The sequence below is a fragment of the Pipistrellus hanaki genome, assembly GCF_964339955.1.
Source record: "Pipistrellus hanaki genome assembly, chromosome: X".
In the NCBI taxonomy this organism is placed as follows: Eukaryota; Metazoa; Chordata; class Mammalia; order Chiroptera; family Vespertilionidae; genus Pipistrellus; species Pipistrellus hanaki.
Window position 1 is genome coordinate 95914190 of NC_140524.1, and position 21325 is coordinate 95935514.

General features: G+C 41.3%; 1 protein-coding gene across 2 annotated transcripts in view; it reads right to left on the bottom strand.

Moving 5' to 3' along the window:
- Positions 1 to 19164: 19164 nt before the first annotated feature.
- PPEF1 (protein phosphatase with EF-hand domain 1) overlaps positions 19165 to 21325 on the bottom strand; it is a 106048-nt gene continuing 103887 nt past the window's right edge. For both annotated transcript variants that reach the window (XM_084869602.1, XM_084869603.1), the window contains 2 exons: positions 20472 to 20556; positions 19165 to 19667 (listed from right to left, as the gene is read on the bottom strand). In XM_084869602.1, coding sequence (XP_084725728.1) covers positions 19459 to 19667; positions 20472 to 20556 — 294 coding nt within the window. In that variant the 3' untranslated portion in view covers positions 19165 to 19458. The remainder of the gene's footprint in view (positions 19668 to 20471; positions 20557 to 21325) is intronic.

Consider the following 21325-nt stretch of genomic DNA (forward strand, 5'->3'; position numbering starts at 1 on the left):
GTCGCTGCTACTGCTGCCCAGACCACCAAGCAGTGTCACCTTTTGGCACCAGTGCTCAGCTTCTAAGGAGGAATGACCTGGCCTCACAGTGTTTCATAACCACCAGGCCAGCCCCATCAGCCTTTTTCTGGACCCTGAGTGACAGCTCGTCTGGGACAAGACACAAATGATCATTGCCTCCTTCCTTCTAAGTCTATCCAGCTGGGGGGTTTAAAAATAACGAATTGGAATTGCTTCCAGATGTAAGCCTCTCTCCTGACATTGTAGGTAATTTCCCTCAACTGTCACCTGGGATGTATCCCTGAGTTCTCCCATGAATCCGAGTCACTCTCCTGGGCTCTAGGGGTACAGCCATCAAGGCAAGCTGGCCTCTCTCTGCTGATCCCCTCCCTCTCCCACTCACAAGCTCCATGGCTGCCCCCTCTCCCTCCTTAACCACAGCTAATCCAGTGTCATCCCTTACAACAAAGGTTTCAGGTTCAATTCCCAGTCAGTGCACATTCCTAGGTTTTGGGTTTGATCTCTGGTCAGGGCTTGTATGGGTGGGGGGTGAGTAGCAACTGATCAATTTCTCTCTCTCCCTCCCTCCCCCTCTTTCTAAAATCAATAAATCCTCTGGTGAGGATTTTAAAAAAAGAGAGCTTGGCTGGCGTGGCTCAGGTGGTTGAGTGTCGACCTATGAACCAGGAGGTCACGGTTTGATTCCCAGTCAGGGCACATACCCTGGTTGTGGGCTCGATTCCAAGTGTGGGGCGAGCAGGAGGCAGCTGATCAATGATTCTCTCTCATCACTGATGTTTCTATCTCTCTCTCTTCATTTCTGAAATCAGTAAAATTTACATATATATATATATATATATATATATATATATATATATATATAGAGAGAGAGAGAGAGAGAGAGAGAGAGAGAGAGAGAGAGAGAGAGAGAGAGCCAAAGGGGGACAGGAGGCTCCAGGGTGGCTTCTGAGAGGGCCTCCACCTCCAACTCACAGCCGGAGAGGCAGCTGTTTGAGCCAGGAGATGAAGAAACGGCTAAGTGGGCCCTTGACATGAAGCACGGGAGGCAGAACTGACCCCGAAGGCTGAATCTCCGGCTGTGTCTGGGCTTCTAATCCCCAAAGCAGTGAGCTGACGCGCTGCAGTGATCACACACACACCTGCCATATGTGCTTCTTTCTCCGGTTCCCTGATTGAGACCAGAGATACCAGTAGCTTTTGCGCTGTCTGCACACATTTATGTGGTTGGTGCTATGCTTGGCCTAGTAAGGGAAGAGACTAAATAAGCAAGTCAATAGGGAGAGAGGGGCCAAATTAGAGCCCAGAGCCAGAGCAGGGTTCACTCCAGCAGAGCTTGGAACCAGGTGGGGTGGAGGGGAAGGGGCAGAGAGGCCATAGCAGAGCCCTTGGTCACTGGAGGCCAGGCACTCCTCCATCAGGACCGGCTGTCTGTTCTCAATGGTACAAGGGGGAAGGAGAGGCCTCACTGGCACTGCTCAGGAAGGGTTTGCATGGGAGGGAACCTGTTGAGTCCTAGAACCCCTGGATGTGATGGGTCTTCCCCACCCACAGCAGGTCAAGGATGACTAAAACACTCCCCTGAAAAATTGGGTCACAAGCAAGAGCTTCTTAAGAACTTTGTCTTACTGGTAGATATCAAAGCCTGGTGCTGGGGGGCAGTGGGGTGGGTATAGCAACTGGGTGAGGCCGTCTGCAGGTTTCTCTGTAGCTCAGCCTGACTCCCCTCCTTCTCCCCACCCAGACAATAAGCAAAGGAACAATTAGATGCATAATGTGTCTGGGGATGATAAGAGCTGTGGACAGGATGAGAATAACGTAGAGAAAGGGCAAAGAGGCCTACGAGTTGTGGGGTCTGCCCTATGTATGACGAGAAAATCTCTGATAAAGCTGGATTTGGTCTGAGACCTGGAGGAAGTGAGGTAGGGAGGCAGGCCACACCTAGGGGAAGAGCAAGCCAGGCAGAGGGGACAGGGCAGAGGCCCCAGGCAGGAGTGCATCTGTTTGCAGAAGGGGAAGGACATCAGAGGGCAGAAGTGGAGCTATCAAAGGGAAGAGCTTAGAGTTTGGCTTTTGGCGGGGTGGGGGTGGGGAAGAGACAAAGAAATGACACAATCATTGCCAACTGGTCCAGAGATACTTGCTTTACAGGAAGAGGCAGGGCAGAGGGGAGAGGGGTTTCATTGTTACTCAGGTTTGGAGGGACTGTCGGTGGGGGGAAGGGGAAAGGGAGAAGGGAACAAGTGCCAAAGATAATTTAACTTCCTTCCTCTGGCTCAGAAGCTCCTGCAGCAGCTTCTGCTTTGCAGCTCTTTAGGGGTAAGAATCTGGTAGCTGGGAAGTGCCGGAAATGGAATGGTTGAATGACAGGAAAATTATTCCTGTTCTCTTCCTCACCCTCCTTCCCTATCTCAGGCCTAACCTCATGCAGTCCTTCAACCACTTTCAAGCAAACACACACACTTGTGTACCCAGCCATGGCCTGCCTCTGCCCGCCACACTTCCGGGAATGGGGCTTTGATGCCTGCGCCCCAGGGGCCTGGGCTGGGACTCGGGCCCTGTTTCTCACTCTCAGACTTCGCTTTGCCTGCTCTTACCTGCCCTTGGAGACATGTCTCCTCATCCGCAACCCAAGGGACCTCAGATCTCTTCGCTGCCACCTGCAAGCAGCTGCCTGCCTTTCAAGTGGGGTGTCAGGAAGCACGAAAAAGACTGGGGCTCAGGCTTTCCAGGCTCCAAAGGCTTTCCATGCTGCAAGTCAAAGGCTGCTGCCTCTGAACTTTAAATAGATGTGCTGTGCTGAGTTTTAAATGTGACACCTTTCTTTTTTTGAACTTAAAAAATAAAACACAATGGAAAGCAAGCAATCGATGTAGTGAGTCATCCTTGGGAGGAAGGCGCAGCTCCCTGCCAGAGGTGGTGGTCAAGGGGACATTCCGGGGGGCTGGCCAGGGTGTGCACCGTGTGGGGGAAGAGAGTGGGAGGGTGGATGGGAATAGTGAGGCCCACCGTATTGGCTCTGAGGAGTCCCTGGAATTAGTGACTTTGTCTTTTGTGGGTCTCACTTCTCAACAACCCTCAGGTGTGTTGGAAAGACAAAGGAAGGCAAAGATTTAAACCGGACATCCGGTCAGCTATAGGTAGAGAGCACACTGTTATCATTGTACATCGGCTTAGTTAGATGACTGTTATTAACACAGAATTTTACTGATGAGGAAATCAAAGCTCAAGAGGGCTTGTGAATTTCACAAATTCTCCCGAGTTCCCCCAGGACGAAAGCCCATGAACGAAGGCTCCATGTTTACCTAGATCTGGGTAAAAAGTATTGCATTTCCCTTACAAATTTACCTCAGAAGGGAGAGACTCATTTTCTTGGATTGCACAGGAATTGGGTGGTAGAAATGTAGAGAAATGTTGCAGGGGGTGAACTCTCAGGGTAGAGAAAATCCCAATGCAGCCCATGATGACCCAAGTCCTATGTGCAAATGGGCAACCAGGTGCAGCAGGCTGCACCCCACCCCACTGAAGGCACTCCCAAAAGAGGCATCACAAGGCCTGTGGTGTGTCCAGAGCTCAAGTGTCCAGAGTTCAAGGCTACATCCATCAATAATACTCTGGGCTTGGGCCTCAGGCCAAGTCTGGTCCCTAGGTAGCCCTTAAACTCTCAACTTAAGTGGGAAGGGAAGGTCCTCCTCTACTCTCTCTAAAAGACTGCTTCAAATCTAAAGAAACATGGTTAGCCAAAACCGGTTTGGCTCAGTGGATAGAGTGTCGGCCTGCGGACTGAAAGGTCCCAGGTTCGATTCTGGTCAAGGACATGTACCTTGGTTGCGGGCACATCCCCAGTAGGGGGTGTGCAAGAGGCAGCTGATTGATGATTCTCTCATGGATGTTTCTAACTCTCTATCCCTCTCTCTTCCTCTCTGTAAAAAAATCAATAAAATATATTTTAAAACAAAAACAAAACGTGGTTAGTGCTTCGGAAAGTTCATATCTCTGAACAATCAGTGTGTCTGTTGTCATGTGGATACTGCCACCTGAGAGGCCTTGGCCAGATGGTCAGCCTTCAGCAAAATTGGAATGGAGGCATTTGGCTTAAGGAGTGACACCTGCCTTTGAACTCTTCCTAGGCCCCTGGCCCTTTATCTGCCAGGTGCTCTGTGGTCAGCGGGCCTGAAGTCACATCTCCACACTGCTTAGAGCTGGACACACTTGGATTATGCATGGTCTCTTGGTGCCTCAGGTTTCTCCTCTGCGAAATGGGATGGTAAATGTATACACTATACATTGGGCGGTTCCAGAGATTAACAGATAAGACAATAACAACACCAATGACGAGGGATATGTAATAATGTACTTAAGCTACTGTGCATGGCAGAAGCTCAAAAACAATGGCTGCGTCACCCCCCACTCCACCCCCTTTGGACCCCACCTATATCTGCAGACTCCTAACTCTTGGGAGGCACCTGAGCTGGTTATGAATGTGGATTCAGACAGGCTACTTTTTATTTTTTTATTTTTTTAATATTTTATTGATTTTACAGAGAGGAAGAGAGAGGGATAGAGAGTTAGAAACATCCATGAGAGAGAATCATCGATCAGCTGTCTCTTGCACAACCATGGTACATGCCCTTGACTGGAATCCAACCTGGGACCTTTCAATCCCCAGGCCAACGCTCTATCCACTGAGCCAAACAGGCTTTGGCATATTATTGATTTTATACAGAGAGGAATTGAGAGGGACAGAGAGCTAGAAACGTCGATGAGAGAGAAACATTGATCAGCTGCCTCTTGCACACACCCCACTGGGGATGTGCCTGCAACCAAGGCACATGCCCTTGACCGGAATTGAACCTGGGACCTTTCAGTCCCATGGTCGACGCTCTACCCACTGAGCCAAACCGGTTTCAGCAAAGGTGCCTATGTTTTATATCCGGCAACCCTGAAGCTCAACAGAGGCAGTGTGCATTCTGTATAATGCCAGATCCTGGGGGCAACGGCATCATTTTCCCAAATGCTTTCATGCCAGGGTGGAGGGCATTGGAAACGTGACTATTGGTTTGGTCCCATCCCCACATTTGTTAAATGAAACCCTTCAAATGCAGCGGTTCCAGTGCTGTCCCTAAAGCTGCAGAGATGAGGAGGGAGGAAGGTGCCAGTCTGTGAAGGCAGGCGGCCTGCCTTTCCCTCCACTCTCACCAGAGAACTTTGACTAAATCCTGTCTCCCTCGATTGATCACTGCAAACACCCACGCTCTGTCGCACTGTGTGTCTCAATGCAGCCTCTGCATGCAGGGAAGCCCCAGAGGCAGACACCCCAGTGGGTTTAGACCAGCCACAAGGTTTTGTCAGCTTGTTCCAGGAGGCTGCCCTCCTGGCTGAGGTCCCCTCAAGAGCTGTCCACCGCGCGTGATGTGACAAATGGCACCTGCGGCAAACCGTTCCCAGGGCCCTCTCCCACTCACACGGGGAGGCATTTCAGCTGGCACAGCCCGGGGTAGTGAGGGCTGGGGCGCCCCTCCGAGGCTCACCCTGGCAGCAGTGCATCGGGCTATAATTAAATCAGACTGCGAACATATTGTTCACGGAAACCTTAGCAGAGCATGAGTCATGATGGTGAAGTGAATCACACTGCCGCAGAATTTCTATTTATATTTGCTGTATCTGGGGTCTTTATACTTGGGTTCAGTATCCAGGGCCCTACTCCTCTGCCCACATTTATTCTTCCTCATTGGGGAAAGCCTCAAGCCAGGGGAATGGCTAAGGGCCTAACTGGGCAGCCAGGAAGGGGGAGAGCAGGGGTGAGAGGGGAAGGCTCTGGGCCACCGGGAAAGAAAAGGGAAAATGTTGCCATTTTGACTATTGCTAGCATGCCAATTTTTAAAAAATTAAATTTTGGTGAGAGGGAAGAGGTTGAAACTCCTGGTTATTAGGAAGTTTCCAGATCCTTGTGAAGCTTTTGGTTAACTTAGCTCCCAGGACAGATACCAAGCAGCACAGCCTTGTGGCCACACTCAGTCCCGAGGCTCATGGCCGTTTTCATGCACCAGCTGTATGACCTTGGATAGCTGGGTTATGCTCTCTGTGTATGTGAAATAGGAATGATGATAATAGTATTTACCTCTTCGAGTGGTTGTGAAGATTAATGAGTTAATAGGCATGAAGGACAGCGCTGGGCTCAGAGGAAATGCTTTGTGTGAACTTTTATCATCATCATCATCACCACCACCACCACCACCACCACCATCAGACCTTCAGTGACAGTGGTCTGCAGAGGGAATAGGGTTGCACTTGCTTTACAGACAGCCATGGGCAGGAGCCCTGACGGATGTAGGATTCACAGGCTGTGGGAGCTGCCAAAGGCCTTTCCAGAATCCTGCCCTGTAATTCCTGTTGTAGGTGAGGAAATACAAGCCCCATCTCACACACTTTCAGTGGGAGCAGAGCCATTTGCTGTCACCACATCCGGTGTGTTCTGATGTGCTCTCTTACATTCTTGGAGAGGGGAACAGTGCTACTTTGAGCCACACCAGGCTGGATAGGAAGAGTCTACATAACCATGACACAACCACCTTCATCACTCAGCACACACATTCAGGCAGCGGAAGTTCCAACAATGTCACCTCATCTGCATCCTCACTCCAATCCCAGGAGGTTATCAAGGCAGAGGAACTACCCCGATTGTGGGTTTCCTGGGAGCTAGTTAAGAGCTATTTAATCTACTCACACCCAACATGTAAGTGGCATCAGGGATCTCCTACTTGTTACCATAAGGCATTTTTTTTAATAGCCCCATGTTCTCTATGCTTTCAAAGGTTTTATCTACCAAGTTGCAAGTGATAGGTAAATTTGTTCTCCTCTAACTTATTCATTAGAGACCAACATGATGGCCAGATGAGATTTCTATTGAGCAAGAGATAAATGGTATTCTGAAACCGAGGAGCTGGGATTCCTTCCAAAAACAAAGAGATGTGACATTTTTGTTGGTTTTGGATATTTTATTGGAGCTCCAGGTACAGTCTCTGGAGGGCTTTCCAAAATGACAATATCTCATGGACTCCTGTTAGATGACTGCCCTCCCAGGAGGTTCAGGAACACCAGGAGGGGAGCTATGAGCTTTGGTCATATGGCAATTGAAGCAACGCGCCCTGCCCCCCAGGACAATGGTTGGACAATGGCCCAAGGGACATACTAGCTGTTGCTGAGAATAGGGCCTCAAGCCTGTGCCCAAGACACACTTTCCACTCTGATGATTAAGAGCCTTCTTCCCTTGGTGACAGTCCCATTAGCCATAGGGGCCTGAGAGCACCACCTTCTTGGACCTATGGGCACAGCCCAAAGCTTTGCTCCTGCTAAGAATCCAAGGCTGAGCCTTTCTACTAGAAAGGACACATTCCTAGAAGGGCAGGAAGTCCAGAACCCTTCTGAGAATCCTCCTGGAAAACACAACAGGCCTTCAGTTCTGGCCATAGCAGGCACATGGAGCCAGCTGACACCCTTTCTCCCTGGATGCTCAGTTCTGGCTCACTAGAGACCTTCACCAATGTGCCCTGAGAGAGTGACAGATCCTTACCCTAAACTGATCTGAGCATGAGCCATGGTTATTTAGTTAGTAATGCCTGGTTTTGTTCAAAATTCAAGATGCTATGGAAATATTAGTTGGATTGGAGTCAAAAGAACATTTGTTTGACCCTAGCTGGTTTGGCTCAGTAGGTAGAGTGTAGGCCATGGACTGAAGGGTCGTGGGTTCAGTTCCAGTCAAGGGCAAGTACCTCAGTTGTACCTGGCCCTAGTCATGGGCATACGGGAGGCAACCAATTGATGCGTCTCTCTCACATCGATGTTTCTCTCTTTCTGTTTTCCCCCTCCCTTCCACTCTCTCTAAAATCAATGGGAAAATATCCTCAGGTGAGGATTAACAGAAAAAGGGCATTTGTTTGACTTTCAAGTCCATGACTTTATCTGTGCTACTCTCTCACTTAAAAACTCTCATGTGAAAGACTTTAAAAAATCCTATACACTTGTAAGTTCCATTAAAAGTCTATCTACCATATAGATATTACTAAGGGTAAAATGAAATAATGACAACTTAATTAAAATAGAAAAAGAGAAAAGTAAAACAACAGTTTAATAAGTCAACAGAGTAAAATGAGTAAAGTAAAATCAAGTATATCAGTGAATTCACCAAAGCTGATTGAACTAAACTCACCCTATAGAAGACAAAGATGGTCTGATACCATTAAAGGTTAAAATCCTGCTTACAGGAAAATACATGAAGTGACAAAGAAAGATTGAAAATTAAATGCAAATAAAAAGGAAGCAGGAATAGCAGAGGTAGGGAGAAAATTAGGGCTCAAAACAAGATAAAAGATACTCTGTATGATAAAAATATATAATTAAGAACATATAATGTTCATAAATATAAATGCATTTAATAATATAGATGTCAAAACTATAAAAATGCAAATCTATACTAATAAAAAGGTAATACAGTGGTGCCTCACACAACGAACTTAATTCGTTCCAGGAGCAAGTTTGTTATGGGGAAAGTTCGTTATGTGAAACGCGTTTTCCCATAACAATACATGTTAAAAAAAATAATTCGTTCTGTAGCATAAAATATGCTAAGATGACATAAAAAAAAGATAAATTTTTTGTTATTATTTTTCTTTAGATCGTCATAAATTCTCTTGGCTTTGTGACAGATAATATCTTGGGTTGTTACGTCACCTTTCACCTGCCTGTCCTTAATCCAAATCGCTAATAGCCTCTCCATTTCCTCGTGGATTGAAGACCTATGTTTTTCATGAAATAGTTTTGATATTCCTTTGGCTACTTTGGCTGATTTGATTGCATCCTTATTTGTCAAAATGGTGAAAATGGTGGTCTTGCTGAGGCCAAACTCTTTGACGAGGTCACACTGTTTTACCCCACATTCACTCCTTCTAATTATTTCCTGTTTCATTTAAACAGAAATCACCTTCCTGCTTTTTTTAGAAGCCATGATATAAAAAAAAATATTGAGTTTAACTTAAAAGGACGACTGCCGTGATACGTGCGTGATTTAATTCGTAATGAAGAACGATTGCCGCGATACGTGCTTAAGTTAAGCGCAGTGACTAACGACTGCCTGCAGTGCCTGCGCGGAAGGATGCAATACATCGGCAGCGATCGTGGAAGCTCGGGCGAAGCAGTCGTGGAAGCTCGGGCAAAGCGGTCGTGGAAGCTCGGGCGACTTCGTTGTGTGAAACGAAGTTCGTTGTATGAATCATGAAATGAAGTTTGTTGTGTGCAGCGTTCGCTGTGCGAGGCGTTCTTTATGCGAGGCACCACTGTATGCTAATTAGAGCAGAAGTCTTCTGGACGTCCATCGGGACAAAGCCACAGTGGTTGCGAGGCCCTGGGCTCAGGACTCACAGCCACCACAGCCAGCAGTGGCAGCAGCAGCAGGGAGATGGGGGCTATGCCTTCCCCTCCCCTGATCTGCCTGGTTACCTCCCACAGAGGAAGGCCAAATTGCTTAGGCCTGCTCTCCATGGGCTATCAGTAGGACATCCCCTGAGGGCTCCTGGACTGTGAGAGGGGGCAGGCTGGGCTGAGGGAACCCCCTCCCCAGTGCATGAATTTTCATACACTGGGCCTCTAGTAGAATATAATAAAAATATAGTGTTAGAGGTATGCTTTTAGAACTGAATATATCTAATAAGCAAAAAGTCAGTAGGAGCAGAGTTTAAGTGATTGATACAAGTAGAAATTTGGAGTAACAAATACAGAGAGAGCCTGACATTCTTCAAATGGAAAATGTATTTTGTTTGTAGGTCCATGAAACATTTACAGAAATGTAAGTCAGGTACATGGTGACAAAGAAAATCTTTTTTCAAAATTGAGAAGTACAGATTTGTAATTACTAAGTACTCATGGAGATTTAAAGTACAGCTTCGGAAATAGAGTCAGTAATAGTGTAATAACTATGTATGATGCCAGGTGAGTACTGGAAATATCAGTGGAACACTTTGCAAAGTATATGATTGTCTAACCACTATGCTGTACACCTGAAACTAATAGAAAATAATATTTAATGTAAATTATTGAAAAAAATTGAAAATATATATACCAATTTAATCTCTGAACCTTGGAGGCCTAGCACTAGTATTTTTTAAAAGAAGTTTCCTAACTTAGGTTAACGTGCAGCAAATGCAACAGCAAAGAAAAGAAATCAGGTATACTCATTGGGAAAGAAGGTTGCCAAATAAAATACACAACACCCAGTTAAATTTGAACTTCAAATTCCCATATATTGTATGAGACATACTAAAAAACTATTCAGTTTATCTGAAATTCATTTATAACTGGGCATTCTATATTTTTGTTTGCAACCTAGATAGAGGATATATAAATACAAAGCTTTTAGAATTAATAACAATATTTGGTAAGGAGGCTGGATACCAGATACAATAACAATAATAAATGGATTTTTTACTCTAACAAGGAGTACATAGAAATGCAAATGGTGATGTTTTACATTTATAACAGTGGCAAAAAAACCTATAAATATTTAGAAATAAATTTAATATGAGAGCCATAAAAATCATAAAAGGAAACCTGTAATACCTATTAACGACAGAAATAATTTATAAACAAATTGTTCTTAATTAAAAATACTTAGTCATAAAATATAAAATTTCCCTGTGATATATAAATTATTTTATATTCCAATTAGAATCTTAACAGGGATTTTCTTGGAATTGTATATTATCTTAAAGTTCATATAGAAAAGAAATGCCTGAGAACAGCTAAGAAAACTATGAAAACAAAAAAAAGTGGAGTGAGACTTGCCTTCCCAGATAGGGAATTCTACAAAGCCACAAAAATCAAATCAATATAATATTTGTATGAAAGTAGATAAAAATTAATGGAAACGTCTAGAAAATCTAGAGTTAAAATAGTGGTATGCTTGTGAAATTAGTCTATTACAGGTGTGGTCATTCAATTTAGTGGGGAAAGCATGGATTATTCAATAAATGAGGCTGGAACAATAGGGTATCTATATGGAAGAATATACAAATAAACCACATATTATAGGATGTAAAACTCCCGGGTGTAAAAAAACTTATATGCAAAAAAAAAAAAAAAAAAGAAAGAAAGAAAAAAAAAGAAAAAGAAAACCTTACAAAAAATCCAAGAGAATAAATATATCATCTAAAGAGCTTCTGCAAGTCCAGAAGTTATAGACCTTGGAAAAGAAGTTATAGTTCTAGAAGAGACATCATAGTCCTTGGAAAAACCTCATAGTCATTGGAAGGACCTTATGGTCCTTGGAAAGACCTTACAGTTCATAGAAAGACCTTCTGCTAGTCCAGAAGTTATAGAAGCAAATATGGATATATTTACTATCCTATATAATAAAAGGCTAATACGCAAATTATCCCCTCAACTGGGAGTTGGATCAGGAGTTCAACCTGAGTTCGATCGGGGCGGGGCTGGCCCTCCAACCACTTGTGGTCCCTCCCCTCTGCCAGCCAGGCCCCATCACTCAATTGGGGCAGGCTGGCCGGATTCCACCGTGTAAAAATTTGTGCACCAGGCCTCTAATTTAAAATATAACAACTTTTGTATGATAAAGGTAACATGAACAAAGCAATTAACAATAGATGTGAATTAAAATTTGTAATACAAACGACAGAGGGTTAATTTGTATACTAAACAAAAATACCTTACAAAATGAATTAAATAAAGGTGAATAGTTCAAAATAAAAATGGGCAAAAATATCAATATAAAATTCACAGTAAAGCAAGTCCAGACAAATGAAAAGATGTTCAGATTCTCTAGTAAGCAGGTCATATAAATTAAAGCACTTATGAGATATTTTACACCTATCAGATTCACAAGACATAAAACTATGACATCTAAAGCTGGTATAAATGAGGGAAAAGGGAATTTTCATAAATTGCTGATGGAAATGGCACTTCCTAAGATTTTTTGGAAGACAACAGAACAACAGCACTTATTTTTCAAAGACATTTACTATACTAACCAGCAATTGGACTTCTGGCTGACTATCCCACTACTAGGAGTGGATTAGTACTCCTATGTAGGGACATATGTTCAATATTTATTGCTTTGCCTTAGTGGCAAAGAGCTGGAGACAAAATAAACAACTATTAAAAGCAGGATGGCTGAATAAAGACTGGTCTGCCATAGCACTGAATTATTATACAGCCATTAAAAAAAATAAATTAATAAGCAAAATGTTCGTGGCAGCATTGTCCATAATAACCCCAACACCTATCAGTAGTAGAATGGATAAACAAATTCTGATATAGCCATACAATAGGGTATTATACAGTAACCAAAATAAACAAGCTACAATTACTATGTATGTTATAATTTTACACACAAAAAATATCTACTGAATGGTTCCAAATCTATAAAGCACAAAACAGGCTTAAAAAAAATCAATGCTCTTAAAGATGATGGCTACCCTTGAGTTGGAGTGGAGGGTGGGGGTGAGGTTCATGAAAGATTGCATAATGGGGATCCTGGGACACTGGTAATGTTCTGTTTCTCAATCTGGGTGGTGGTTACATGGTTGTATTCATGGTGGAAATTTGCCAAATAGTATACTCATGATTAGTGCATTCAAAAAAGAAAACGAATTAGAGCAGGGGTGGGGAACTTTTTTCCTGCCAAGGGCCATTTGGATATTTATAACATCATTCTCGGGCCATTCAAAATTATCAACTTAAAAATGAGCCTGCTATATTCGGTCACACATTTATTAACTGACCCCTAATGCCTTGGCAGGGCCAAACCAAATTATTTCACTGGCCTTATATGAACCGTGGGCTGGACGTTCCCCACCCCTGAATTAGAGCCATTGAGTTTGCAGGGATTTCAACTAGATCTTATTGGTTGAGAAAAGCAGAATACAGAAAATTATGTATATCATAATCCCATTTTTATACAATATACAACAGTAAATCCACCTTGATTATGTATTAGTATGTAAAATATATACATATGAAGCCTATGTGTAGGTTTATATGGAACAGATGAAAATATGGAAGGCCATGTATTAGGTTCACATGGCTTCCCTAGGTGAGGGAGAAGGAATGATGAAGGCCATGCTTGTGCTGGGGGAGGAAAGGTTAAAGGAAAAAAAGTGCCCCTATTCCAAAATATATATAATATGATCCCATTTATGTAAAAAAACAAACTCCAACATCAAAGAGGAAAAATATTTAAAAATAAGTCGACCAAAGTTTAAAAGTTGAGACCCAGTAAATAACAAATGTTGCACAATTCAAGCACCATGGCACATTATGAACATTCAATCATTGTCCAGGTAAAAATATGAAGCCCTCAAGATTATTAACAAATAGCCAATAAGAAAAGTCTAAGGTATTTACCAGCTTTTAGAAATGCAGTAGACTCCGACAATCTGAAAATCCTTTTACTATTACTGTATTTTTCGGACCATAAGACGCACTTTTTTCCCCCCAGAAGTGGGGGGAAAAAGTCCCTGCCTCTTATGGTCCAAATATAGCCTACACATATACTGTAAAAAAAAAGTTTTTTTACTTGCCCGGCTCTGTGTGGTCTCTGTGTGCTTGCCCGGCTCTAAAATGGTTCTAAATGCTGCTGTTTACTTTACAGGGTTGATTACATGTGTTTATGACTGTGATGTTGGGTTTTAATGCACATAAAATATTTTAGGACACTATTTGTTTCAGAATCTTTTTTTCTTCATTTCCCTTCTCTAAAAACTGGTGCCTCTTATGGTCCGAAAAATACGGTATATAATCACCTAGAAGTACTGAGTAAAACGTAACATAATTATCTTAAATGTAGAGCGAGGCTCATAAATAAAAAAAGCAAATCCCTGGGTGCCAGAAACAAGTAGGGAAGTGACAAAACAGAGGGGTGAGAGCTTAAGCTAATTCGGGTGGGGGATATTTGTCTCCAGGGCCTAGGGCTCCGGTGGTAATTCCCACACAGCAGCAGCAAATGAGGCTTCGGCTTTGGGAGGTAGGGAACTGGAACTGAGAGCTTTGCATAAAGCCAAGACCCTCGAAGGACTATTCTATTTATGAAAGATTTATACAAGAGAGACCACAGGGCTTTAGGTGGAAGAAAAAAAAGAAAAGCTGAGAATACTAAACCACAGGACCACACTTCACATTGCTTTTACTTTATGCACATCTCAGAAACTCCACACTAAAAAATAATGAAGGACTTATTCCTCAGGCAGAGACCCTCCTGAGGCACAAGGCAGAAGCATACAAAGACTTCTCTGAAGAGATGCTCCTACATCCCAAACATCATGGGGTTTTCACAGAAAACAAAAACAAAAACAAAAAACAACAACAACAAAAAAAAACAAGCCCTGTTAATGATTAATTCACAATAAAATAAATAAATAAATAAACAAGGTCTGAGAATGAACAATCCAACCTGATCAAGAGTTTGTACACAAGACAAACATACAATTACACTCAAACAAACTCCAAATACACAGAGCTAACAAGAATGAGATTATAGCCCAAACCGGTTTGGCTCAATGGACAGAGCGTCGGCTTGGGGACTGAAAGGTCCCGGGTTCGATTCCGGTCAAGGGCATGTACCTTGGTTGCGGGCATATCCCCAGTAGGGGGTGTGCAAGAGGCAGCTGATCGATGACTCTCCTCGATGTTTCTAACTCTCTATCTCTCTCCCTTCCTCTCTGTACAAAATCAATAAAATATTTTTTTTAAAAAAAGAATGAGATTATAAATGAAATATGTATAAAATGCCTGAAGACTAGAAGGGAAACAATAAAATCATTAGAATTAAACCCTATGAGAAAAAAAGCATGCAGAATTAAAAGAGAACAAAACAAAAACAAAAAAGCCACCATAATATATGTTGGAATGAATCTTTAAAAAAAAAAAAAGATTACAATAATGAGAAATTCTTTATTAAAAGACATGAGCAAAGACTAAAATAATTGGGGGGAAATACACCATGTTCATGCATAGGAAAACTCAATACAGTAATGATGGCAATTCTGTCCAGATTAATCTATAAATGTAATACAGTTTCCATAAAAATCCAACAGGGGATTTCCCAGCATTAACAAGCTTATCCTAAAATGTGTACAGAGGACTAAAGGATCAAAGAAATGTTGAAGGAGAATAAAGGTGGAGGAAGAGAATTCATAATAGCAAATATCAAGACTATTATAAGCTGTAGTATTTAATACATGAGGTATTCGTCAGATGATAGACCAGAGAGACCATTGAATCCTAACAGAAAGCCTAGAATTAGAGCTTAATGTGGCAGAGCTTAATATGACAGAGGTGGCATTTCAAATTAGCAGGAACAAATGAACAATTCAGTAAATGGTGCTTCTGCATCATCCCAAAATTTCCAGTGGGTGGAAGAGGTAAATGCTTTTGAAAAGTAAAATATTTAAAACTTTTTGAAGAATACTATTATAGTAGATTCTTGTTATTTGCAATCGTTATGTTCTCTATAATCTCTGTGACCACCGAATTTGCAAATTGTTCCTAGGAAAACAATTGTTCCTTTGGTCACTGTGAGCTTCTGATAACATCTCTGTCAGTCAACAACATAACTTTGTTTAATGTGTGTTTCTGTTTAAAAACACCTCATTTAATATATATTGTTGGTTAACACTGAACTCACCTAGCAACACTATAACTCATGTGTGAATAAAGTAATTTTCTCCATAAGGCACCTCACCACTTTCTCGCACTTAGGAACTCTAGACAGCACTTCAATACTACATTTGGGGGGCATTATAAACAGCAAGACCAACAAAAAAAATAAAAATGAAAACAAAACACTAAAAAATAAAAATCCCATGTGACACTAAATAGACTATCAGGACACTTGTTTACAGCAAGAGAGCTGGAAGAAGGCAGGCCATCACTCTATTCGACCTCAGCTGGGAACATAATGTGACTCAAAATGTCCTCTACTTTGCACACTGTCTCCATAAATATTGACTTTCATTTATAAATAAATGTTAGTGAGTACGTGAAGTTGCAACTATAAAACCTGTGAATAATAAGGATCAACTGTGCCTTTATGATATTTCCATGGTTGGAAAGGATATTTTAGGGTTTTGGCAAGATTCAAAATTACAAATTATAAACAAAAATTCAGGACTTGACTTGAAAATATATGTCAGAAAGAAAGTGAAAAATCAGGTCACACACTGGGAGAAGATATCCGCTTCCCAAATAAAGAACAGGGGGTCAGCATCAAGAACTTTAAAGTTCCTAAAAATTAGTAAGAAAAAGGCAAACAGGTGTAATATTATAATAAGCAAAGGATAAGAACAAGACCTTTCTTAGAAAATAGACTGACCAACAAATAAGATGCTCAATATCACTTGTAATAAAGAAATAGAAATTAAAAGTGAGATATTTCACATCTCTCCATAAACATACACACAGAGGGTTGGGCAAAAGTAGGTTTACAGTTATTCGTATGGAAAATACAATAATAAATGATAACACAAGAATAAACTGTGTTTTTCATGTACTCACAACTGTAAACCCACCTTTGCCCATATCTGTGTGTGTATGTGTGTATGTGTATGTGTGTGTATGCTTTGTAAAATTGAATTGTGGTTAAGCACAGCTCATATCGAGCAGAAGTTTTACAACATTAAATAGCAATCTTTAGTAAAATGAAAGTAAATTTTTAGGTAAATTTTCCAATTAAGGCAGATAATTAATTCCAGAGATTAGAAGCCCAAGGGAGAAAATAAGAATTCCAGAAAGAACCTGAGACTCAATAACCAGGTGATTTAGGAAGCAACAACAAAAGGTCATCTGGTACTGCCAGAGATTGGACATTTCTTAAAACCACTGTCCTGAGATCATCAGTGCGTTTTCATGTGAGATGATGGGGCAGCTCTGTGCACATCAGGTGTATGCATGCAGAGCACTCAGCTTTAAGCTTCGATTCTTCTGGAACCACTCAGCACCAAATTCTGTATCTATCAGGGTGCAACCAGAGGCCAAACCCATAGGTGATTCATTCTCTCTCTCTCTCTCTCTCTCTCTCTCTCTCTCTCTCTCTCTCTCTCTCTCTCTCTCCATCCATCCACTAGGAAAAGTAACTTATGCAAGTGTGGAAGCTAGCTAAGCAGACTCAGGTTGTAGAAACCATACCTGATGCTGGACCTTGAAGCCCACAGGGCAGGCAGTCAGGAGGGAAGATCCAAAGCAGGCTCAAACCCACAGGCTCTAACTGGCACTCCACGAGAATGGACTCAGTCCATTCTTATCGACGATGGCCTTGGTGAACAGGTCATTCTGCAGAAGCCAGGCCCTTTGTCACAGAACTATACACACACACCTGGCCCGGGAGTCGGAGAAGCTGACAGGATCCAAGGGAATGTAGAGGGATGCAGGCCTGGCTGGGCTTCACACCAACAAGCAACACTGGGTAGGAGCTACACAATGGCTGTTCTTCCCTTTGTCTTCCATCTCTCTCAAGAGTCTCCCTCATGGCCTACCTTAACTAGAAATATACAAGAAAGGGAATTCTGAGAAATGTCATTCAGCTTATTCAAATAGACACATTGCAAAGCCATCACATTCTTTAATGTTTATGTGTCTCTTCAGATCCTCCTTTCGTTCTTGAGTCAGCTTTAGTAAACTATATTTTCCCCTATGAAATCATCCATTCTCCAATTTTCTAAAAAAATTATTGGATAAAGTTATTCACTGTATTTTTAGCAATTTCTGCTAGAGCTTGTTATATCCTTTTTTGGTCATTAATATTATCTTCTTATATGGTTTCTAATTTCATTGCATTATGATCAGAGAATATAGTCTCTTTGTAACCAATTGCTTGATATTTGAGACCTTTTTAGTGGTCTAATACAGTGATTTTCAACTGGCGTGCTGCAAGAATTTTTAAAACATGCAATACCTGATCATTATTCAGTCAGGGGCACTGATCTCTTTTCCCTTATACTGTCAAATAAAAAAAAATGAGAGCAGCCAATACAATAGCCATCCAGTGTGAATGAATCAAAATTATACCTATTATTTTTTGTCAGATTGGCAAAAATATAGTTTTTGGTGTGTCATAGAATTTTAGTAATTAGTTTATGTGGCCAGGAGTTGAAAAAGATTGAAAATCACTGGTCTAATACATGATCCATTTTTATATATGTTCCATGTGTTCATGAAAATAATATGCAGTCTCTAAAATTAATTGCAGAGTATACACATACAGACACACACATAATCAGGTGGATTAATTTGGCTCTCCAATCTTCTATATACTAACTTATTTACATTATCAATTACTGACAGGTAAATTTAAAATCTTCCTCTATTTCTTCTAGTAGCTATGTCAATTTTTGCATTATAAATTTTAAAGCTCTTTTATTATATGCATGTTTATAAATATTATATCTTCCTGGTGAATCACTCCTTTTAGCATTCAGTAATGACCTTTTTTTATGCCTAATGATATTCTTTGCCTTAAAGTCTATCCTGTCTAATGTTAACATTGCTATGACTTTAATTATGCTCTTTTCCCCTACCCCATAGGTTTTCCTTTACTTTCCTACCAGCTCAGTTATACATTTAAAAATATATTTGTTATATTTTATCCATTATTTTGGTGTACATAGCAGGCAGTGTTGTAGAAAATATATCTACCCTGTCATATTGATAGATCTATAAGTTCTCAAACTTAGAGAAAAATTAAAATACACTTGCCTTTAAACAGACATCTCTTCTTGTGTTTGATATGCCATCGGAATAGCAGAATAAATTACAAAATGTATGCATAACCAAAGCCTCATCTTACTTACCCATGAAGGTGTCAAACCATATTCAAGGCAGGAATCAAGCTGAAAGTGTTCACTTTGTATCTCCAACGTACAACAAAATAATATGTTTTCAAATGATACCTTCCCACAGCTTACCTTGAGAATCTGATATGGCCCCCAACCCCGAAGAGTGGTTCCCCCACAATTAAGAATTACTGGTTTATGGTATCACCAAAGAAGATTACAGTTGAAAGCTGGAAATGCTTTATTACATTAGCAGTTCAGTATTCCTCCTCCTATTCCTGAGCCACTTACAGATGGTGTAGTTTCGTTTTTTTCCCCTGTGTTCTACAGGTTTTTTCTTTTAGTATGTTTCTAAACTGTTTTGGCCTCCTGGTTAGTGGACATCAAAGAGACCAACACTAGGCCCAACATCAGTTGCTCTCTAGAAATGTGTGGTCCTGCCACTGGAGCTGACATTTAACCTAGTCTTAACAAAACAGCTTACTAGGCACTTCTAATACCCACATTACACATCTGCTCAGGGCAGAAATTGGGCCTATTGTTTCTACCACCGGTACTGCAAAAACACTGTATTAGTGACTATATTCTTGAGGGAAAGCTCTACATCTTGTTAAGCAAGTTGGGTCTTTGATTTGTGCAAGTTGTCAAGTTGGTGTACGACATAGAAAGCCTTTAAAAACTCGTTGAAGTCGATGCTTCCATCTTTGTTCAAGTCCATTCTCTCAGCAAGCTCATCAACTTGGGAATCACCAATATGAAGGTTGTAGTGACTACAAAATAGTTTCCACATGGAATGGAATTCTTCCATGGAGATAAGACCTAAAAGCATATAGGAGAAGGCTGTGAGTGTTCATTTTAAGACCCACTAAAGGGAGGGGTGTGGAAGCCATACAGATTGAATAGTCCCAATTTGAAGTTCACTAACATGCAGAGGGAAAAGATATGCTGGGACTCAATAAGAGCATTGCAAACAAGGACCCTGTCATTTCTTTATAGGCAATAATTTTGTGTTTTTACCATTCATTTTTTAGGGTTCAATAATCTCTGTAGTTAAGGATTATCTGATGATTTTTTTTAAAGTTTGAAAATATGGGAGGTGGGCACACGATGCAATATACAGATGATGTATCATAAAATTGTATACTTTAAACCTATATAATTTTATTAACCAATGTCACCCACAATAAGTTTAATGAAAAAAACAAGTATTTCCGCAAGGAATAAAAAGTTTGAAAATAAGTAATTTGCAGCAAAGCTAAGCAGAAAATGAGTTTCCATAGCCCTCAGTCCCAAAAATAGAATCAGAAGTCTAGGAATGATTTTTATTGCCAGGAGTAATGATGATGTTTAAATGACAGTGAATTATCTTTTCATCTGTGCTGGTGATTTATAAAAGGAGCTATTCTTGTCTGACTACTGGATACATAGGCCTACATAGGAGCATATAGTCTTGAATAGTTTGTAGCCAACCTAAAATAACAATAGTATTAAAGTTGAGTTCTCCCCTACCCAAAGTTAAATCAAGTTTGGGAAAAGTATGCAATAGATGAAAACAGAGTTCTGGTTTCAGAGAAACAAACTAGCCTTTGCTCACTGCTAGTGAACTAATCCAAGTTCCTTTACCTGAGTGGTCAGAGTCAATGACATTAAAAATGATTTGCAGGTCAGATCGGTATCTGTACAGGGTTTCAATGAGAGCTGACTGAGCCTGAAATAAAGATTTTCTAGTGTTAAAATATAGAATTAATAACATAGATCAGTTTTATTAACATAACAAGCAGAAAACACCATCATCAATTTGAAGTAGGGGATTTAGATAGCCATTTGAAAAGGCAATTCTTCCTTGGAGGCTTAACGCTCTTTGTTTTTATTATTATTTTTTAATAATAAATCTTTATTGTTCAGATTATTGCAGGTGTTCCTCTCCCCTACCCCATAGCTCCCCTCCACCTGATTCCCCTCCCCACCCCGTGCCTTTACCCCTGCACTATCTTCATCCATAGGTGTAAGATTTTTGTTAACCCTCTTTAATCAGATAAAGGACCATGCTCTTACGTTCTGAGGGGTCTGCAGTCTGCACTCCCCAAGGGACAGGGCCAAAGCAAATCAGTAAATAACAGCCAATATTTACTGAGAACACCTTGTGTTGTGCCAGGCTCTGCATTGAGAGTTTTTCTGTGGGTTGTTTCACTCAGTCCTTAACACGGCCCCAAGGAAAGAACTACTATTATGTCAATTTTACAGACTAAAGAACAGAAAGGTAAAGTAAGTTTCCCAAGGTTCATAGAGCTGGTAGGTGGGGTTTGAATCTCAGCTGCCTGAAACCAAGGCCTATGAGCTCAGTCACCATGGTAAATTGCCTCTTAAGTGAGGCCCCAAGTCTCCTTCCTGTGAATATTTGAGGTTCCCACCTGCACTTTTACTTCCTCTCTCTGCTCTTAACTTCTCACCTCCCTGCAATCATCCCAGTCTTAGTT